Here is a 6,920-nt window from a genome sequence, read left to right as displayed (position 1 = left end):
ACTTCAAGTTTGTATGGAATATTATTTATTAATTTTTTGGTTTATCAAACTTGTAGCTCTGATTTTGTATAAAATATTTCATTATTTTATTACTATGTTCAAATTACGATATAATTAAAAATCATGAATCATAGTACTTTATATTATGATACTGCTCCTATTCTATTTTCATATTTAATATAAATGTTAAAAAGGGTATAAGTAAAAAAGGGTTACTTTAGTTTTCACACAGAATACGTAACTATGTATATAATTAGAAAATTTGACAAACATTCAATTTTGGAAAATCGGTGACTTAAGTCGATTTTGAAATGACCGATTCAATTTAATACTTTCTAACTTTGCTGTCTTACACTGTGCTTGGTTTGGACTGTACTGGTTTGAAAATACTAACTACCGCCGATTTGCATCGAAACGTTTTTTCGAAAGTGATTTTATCACTTTCAGATTTAAAAATTGGGGAATGTTTAACAGCTTGCGTACGAGTCTGCAACATCACGGGATACATTTTTATGTATCTAAGGTGCATAAACAAGTTTCTGGCTAATATTTTAGTGTTTTCAATAATATCTGGCCCAAAACAATTCATGGAGAACTTGGCCCCTTAAATTATTGAATTTATTATTCATTTCTATTTTGAACGTTGTGAATACAACACATATGCCCTCATCCCTATGCCCACCCCCAACCCCAACCCTCATCTCTACCCTATCTCTTATCAGATAAATGAACTGTTATTTCGTTATGATAACGGTGTCGATTTTCCGTTGTGTTCCAAAGTTACTCTTATCTCTCTTATCTATCAGATAAATCAGCTGTTATTTTTCGTTATGATAACCGGTGTCGTTGTCGTTTTTCCGTGTGTGTACCATAGCAAAGACATAAAAATGCCAAAATTGCTGTAAACCTGTGACCTCCCCATCCCTACTTTGCTGCGACCCCTCTACGTTCTGTTTCCACTACGCCCCGACCCCACTGTAATGTTTTTTTTATCTTAAACCGATCAATATCTCAATGAGTTTCATTAATCATTTAATTGTTTTTTTTTCCATAGCCATTTCATACAATGTGATATTAAATTTACACAGTTATTTTTTTTTGTTAATTCCATTCATCGAATAAATACGACGTGTAAAAAAGAAAAATATAATATTTAAATAATATCTGTAATTCTTGGTATGCGTGAATTCGGAATTTAGTTTAACCGGCTGTAGGTTGAGCCGATGCTTCTGCCGTGGTTTTGTTGTTTTCCTGACAACAGAAATGCTCGTACAATACTCTTCATTGTGATAGTAAAAACTAAATATCAGAGTAAACCAACAGTGGTATGTAACGACTTGATGTACTTACCTTGTACATTGTTTTCGCAAAATCGTCTTCGACGACGTTGGAATCTAATGTCACTTGAGCGGGAGCCTCCAAATATATACAACGGAAATCCTAACAGCATAAAAGTGTTGTTAAAAGTTAAAAACAAAAACACACTTGGATTAATTGAACTAACATTGCCTACTGAACTGTGAACGCCAGTAATACGAATGTACGACATCAGCCTCGGTGTAAATTGCAACATCTGCCAAGATCGTGTCAGCTCTTTAGATTTGTTCACGACCATTTCCCAATTCTGATTATCGACAGAAGCTTCAATTGTGTAACTGTAGACTCGGTCGTCGTGGTCCCAAAGCCGCATCCTGGCAAAAAATAAAAGTCTTATTTGAAAAAACCAATGAAATGCAACGAAACATGCAGTTTGTGTAAAAAATTCTAAGGGATTTTTTTGTAGACCGTGTATGAAATAAGGAACTTATCTCAACAATTGAAAATGATTACAAACAATTGTCTAACGGAGGCTTAAGTGAGCTTGTCGAACATAGTAAAAAGAAAGCTATAAATATTGCAAGGTATTAATTATACTATTACCTCATTGAACCAATTATATACGGCTGTGCAAAATGAATCACTATAAAACCAGATGCCAGCAGGTGATATGTATAGATGTATGAATTTTCACAGTGTTTATATAACAGCGACTGGCTTCTTGAACCATTACCTTTCATTACAAACGCATCCATATATCTCGAAGCGACATTATACTTAGGAACTTGAGTGAAATTAGTCAATTAGACAATTACGAGGTACTTTATTGGTTTTCTTACCCGTTAATCCGTTTACGATGTTCACCGAGTGCATTTCGTCCGAATTGTACGTGACTTTCAAAAATTTAAAAGTCACATTAGCAGTGCTTTCGTTTCCTACAATGTGTACTCGTGTGTACTTAACTATGCGCGGATAAATCCACAAACGTTGAATTGATCGACAATTATAATTCGAATGATCAATAACACGCGCCCAATCTTGCCCATCCATTGAAACTTCAACGTAGTAACTGAAAACCCTAAAAAAAAAAGAAAAAAAGAAACGTCTTATTTTTAAAAAAGTATAGAAAATTAAATATTAGCATCCGAGTTGTGCAAAAAGCTGATTGAAAATATTAATAAGTTAAAAACACACCCTATATATTCGTTATGCAGCATCATTTCAATATAGTTTATAGTCATTGGAAGACCGAAATTGATCATAGTACCGCCGTCAGTTGCATCGATAACCGGGAATCCATATTGAGGTTTATTAATATCCACGTGGTATCCTAAAAAACGAAATAGTCGAAACCACTCAACTCAATAGGTATATAATATCATGGACAAAACAATAACTGTACACAAAATGGCAGCCTCCTATCAGTGGGTAAATTTTCATGAGAAGCCGACCATATTATACTGAATACGTTACACTATTGTAAAACCTACTCAATTGTACACGATATTTAAGTTGTTCTAGCGGTCTAGTGTTTCTCATTTGTGCGGCATCCGAAATCGTATCCGAACCAACCAGTTGTGATTTCCTAACTTCGGACAGATCTTCGTCGGTCATTAACTGATATCTGACGACAGATAGGACTTTGATTTTAGTGTCAGGACTCAGATCGTTTTGGTTCTCTTGGATCCACTGAGAAACCGCACGGAATATATCAATTTCGTTAGCATAAACCGAGTCACGGTTCAGCAAATCTTGTATTGCTTCCTAAAAAAAAAATACAATTGTCTTTCACAACTAACACGAGCCATGTTGAATTTGGTCCTTACGGCCGACAGTAACAGTAAATCTTTGGATCGCAATGCATCTAAAGCGTAGTACTTAAGAAAGAGAAGTGATCTGTACTCGAGCTCTTCGTAATGATAAAGTCTTGCCATAGCAAACAACGAACATACATTGTGTTCATTACCGTTATTTTGCAAATACTTGGCCAATGGAAGTTGTAAGTTTGAAAAACTAAATAAATGCGCAACGCTAAATAATTCCAAAACCACATTATCCTAAAAAAAAAAAATGAATAATTTTATTTATCTCTCTGCATCAAACACATACTATCCGCCAGACGATCACACGACCTGGATAAACTTAATAATGTTTATGCCGTTTAATAAACGCTAAGCTACGTCGATTATGCTTTACCTCTAGAGCATTTAAATTCATCCGACCGGTGTAAATATACCGGAGGAGTATTTTAAACGAGATTACTGATATTTCTTTAATTTCCACCACCGACTCATTGAATTCTTTAAAATCTCCATTAAATAAGGCCCTATAAATAATACACAATATTATTTCATACGATAAAACAGTATGTGTTAAAATCTATATAAAACCTACTTTTAAATTATAATGACACGGATAGCTAATAAATTTCAAAAGGTAAAGGTTTTTTGTAGTAAAAAAAAAAAAAAATGATATTAAATATATGAAATTAAATACCTAAAATAATCACTACGCGAGGCTAATATATTACGATGGGCGGGAAATCGTTCTTCGTCCACGACCAAAACAACATCTGAAAACCTGTAATCAGGTGTTAAAGTTAGTTAATAATTCATGCCAATATAAAAAGTAACGATAAATATTATGTGAGTATAAGTTCTGATTAAGATTAAGTTGGCTCAACAAATGTTCTCAAAAAATAATTGTTTTGACTTTAAGTTACTAGTACAAAATCGCAAAAATTATAATACCGGAATTTCTCCCTCCCCCCGCCACGAAAACAGTGTTTCCCGAATCAAGGAATCGAAATAGCATTATTCTGAAACGATGTCTACACTGAAATTTTATATAGATATTTATCAAATATAAATTAATATCACGACTGATGGCTACACTGCTAGTGCAAATGGAAATAAATATAAGATATGAACAATTAATCCAATACATAATTAATGGATAATAATAACTATGTGTTCACAATCGAAAATACAAAAGAACGAATATTGATAATAATTGTTCAGATTTCAGCCACGTTTTAACAACGTCCGTTTGCCATATTTTTTTCAATGTACAAGTTTAACGATAGCTGTGCATGTATAATGTTTAACATCAGCCTTATCAATGAAAATAAGAATACAAATTCAATACCTGTCGTTTAGATACAGACTGCTAATGTCGCTGACCAAGAAGTGGGCGTGATCGATTTGCTCGTTACTGTCTTGTTTCGAAGACGACACAGGATCAAGACATGCTAAATAAAAGTGTAAAAAAAAGGCTTATTTTTCGGTTCGGTTGGTACAGGTAATAATAGATATTAAGTCTCTTAACCGTTAAGTTGATCACCCTGTTAAGGTACGACATAATAATATTATTGCATTCATTAAAAAGCGGGTATGTTAACAGATAAACAACATTATGGTATCAACAAAATATTATTAGGTGGCAAAACATGTGTGAAACTTGAAAACTTCAAGAGTTTTGACAAAACAACCAAATGCCAGTTATACAATATGGTAGAATGGAAATTATCCGTTATGATAAAATATGAGAGAAGAACAAACTATTGTTGTTTATTACTAGAAATCAGCACAGTGACAGACTTGGTTCACTTTTACCATCCATCATATATGTATTGAATTGATAGTACAAAAGCATGTTGGCTAACAAAAAGGATTGTATCGAAAAATTAGTTTCCACGGAAGGGTGGAATCTTTAACTAATCTTGCAACGTGCTTAAGCAAAAATGCTTTCAATTACTTTAGTCAACGATATTATTATGCAGTACAAATTATACATATATATATATTATATCTACCTGAATTAGACGTTAAAACGATAAAGGCTAAAAAATAAATAAACATATTTTTGAAATGTACTGTGTCGATGATCAACTTCTTGAATAGTTGATCTTTAACTTTGTCAATCTCGATATTGAGAACCGATTTGAATATGTAGTATTTTTATTTTAACAATGCACCGTTATTTTCTATACTCTATCCTATAGACTCTGTAGGATATAATGTGTTAAAAACGAATAACTGTGTTCACATTTGGTGTTGGTACGTTTTTTTTTTGTTGTTGAATAGGTACACAAACATGTTATTGTTGTGTATTGTTAAATGATAAACACAGGTTTAAATCTGACGTCACAGCGTTCATGGTTATAATATCCATGTTTTGTTTTTACAAACAGTTTTTTTTATATTTTAAATTGTACGCTGCAGTATACTATGTAGACCACGGTTTTACAAATTACACACCTAATATATAATTTTTATTGTACCATCAAAAAATTATACAATTATTATTTAAAAATACACTTTTTTTACTATTAATTATATATTATATTTTGTCTATCACATATCTGTTTATTATACAGGGTGGCCCCACGAAGATTTGACAAATTAAATTACATTTTTTCTAGTGAATATTTTTTAAAATGTGACAATAATAATTTCCTGAGCAGACAACGCTTTAACAGTAGACAGTGTTTCCAAATACTCGGCAATATCATTTTCTTCTCCGAGTTCCAATTCTTTCACCATCCTTAGAAATTCATTTTTCAATTCCACTTCTAAATTAACAATCTCTTCTTTCTCGAATGGCTTATGATCGTCCATCATGCAACGAAGTGCGGTCCAATAAATATAGGTTTTAATTGAAAACATCTGCATGATGTCTTTTAGAGGATCTAAAAGAGCAGGCCAGCATTGTTGTACACGGGTTTTAGACGGAAATGTTTTTCTGGTACTATCGAGTAGTTTTGAATTCGTATACGTCGTTAGCATGTCCATGAACAATTTTACATGAAGCTACGCGTGGAAGAGCGTTCTTACTCGAATGCAATTCAATAACAACGTAGGGTACCCGATAAAGTATTGCTGCAACAATGGCAAATTTCGATTGATCGACATGTTGTGCTTATTGAAATGGGTCATTTGCGCGATCATCGAATTGACGCTTTCCCAGTCCAGTTGGATTTCGAGCTTGGAATTATTTTGCGCCAAAGCCTCGTGATTTCCGTACAACCGAAGCAACATTACATTTTCTACTGTCATGAGGTGTGCGTACTTGTAAGCGCATTGTAACTTGTCGTTGTTGTATAGCGTTTCGATTTCCCACAAAACGCCGTAATCACCGCGGGTAATATCTAGGGATTCTTCCAAAAGATCAAAATCGGTATATGCGCGGTACTTGTAAAATTCACTATCGGATTCGACCGATTGAAAATCCACAGAAAGGAGATCGTTGAGGAGTACGAAAAATATGATTTGCCATTTGGCAGGTTCCCGTTGGGCTTTTTTTTTTTTTAAATACAGAACCAATGAGGGGGAACTGTTTTTCACATGACTTCCCCTCATTAGCCGTCTCGTTTATTCACATATGTACATATATAAATGCTGTTTTTTTGCAAGAAAATCCCCTTTACCCCTGCGGGCGGGGGGGGGGGGCTCACATTTACATTTACATACCCGGTTTTATACAATTATTTACAATTAATACGCAATTATGTCACTCTTCCTCTAAGGAGTCGCTCCCGTTCTCTTCCGTCTTTTGTTTTCGCATCCATTATCGTGCCCACCACGCTGACGAATGCTGTTTGC

General features: G+C 33.8%; 1 protein-coding gene across 1 annotated transcript; it reads right to left on the bottom strand.

The window, feature by feature from the left end:
• Positions 1 to 1,200: 1,200 nt before the first annotated feature.
• LOC126833066 (BTB/POZ domain-containing protein 9-like) lies at positions 1,201 to 4,938 on the bottom strand. Its single transcript, XM_050564195.1, has 12 exons — positions 4,917 to 4,938; positions 4,465 to 4,567; positions 3,814 to 3,897; positions 3,514 to 3,643; positions 3,144 to 3,374; positions 2,808 to 3,081; positions 2,512 to 2,647; positions 2,157 to 2,395; positions 1,921 to 2,101; positions 1,505 to 1,691; positions 1,351 to 1,440; positions 1,201 to 1,251 (listed from the first exon to the last, which is right to left on the bottom strand). The coding sequence occupies exons 1-12, from the start codon at positions 4,936 to 4,938 to the stop codon at positions 1,201 to 1,203; spliced, it is 1,728 nt and encodes a 575-aa protein (XP_050420152.1).
• Between the last annotated feature and the right edge of the window lie 1,982 nt (positions 4,939 to 6,920).

The sequence above is a fragment of the Adelges cooleyi genome, unplaced genomic scaffold (assembly GCF_023614345.1).
Source record: "Adelges cooleyi isolate 19-005CV unplaced genomic scaffold, UGA_ACOO_1.1 ACOO_flye_CR_arks_rails_tigmint_CR_PRNA_17, whole genome shotgun sequence".
In the NCBI taxonomy this organism is placed as follows: Eukaryota; Metazoa; Arthropoda; class Insecta; order Hemiptera; family Adelgidae; genus Adelges; species Adelges cooleyi.
The sequence above is the reverse complement of the archived record's forward strand: the minus strand, read 5'-3'. Positions and strand labels throughout refer to the sequence as shown.

What these genes read in the sequence shown, in the direction of transcription:
- LOC126833066 (XM_050564195.1), bottom strand. Translation starts at nt 4,938, where the DNA reads ATGGATGGTAAAAGTGAACCAA. An exon ending in CTGCATAACGAATATATAGG is followed by an intron (nt 2,396 to 2,511) that starts GTGTGTTTTTAA and finishes TTTTTTTTTTAG; the next exon opens with GGTTTTCAGTTACTACGTTG. An exon ending in TTGCGAAAACAATGTACAAG is followed by an intron (nt 1,252 to 1,350) that starts GTAAGTACATCA and finishes TTCTGTTGTCAG; the next exon opens with GAAAACAACAAAACCACGGC.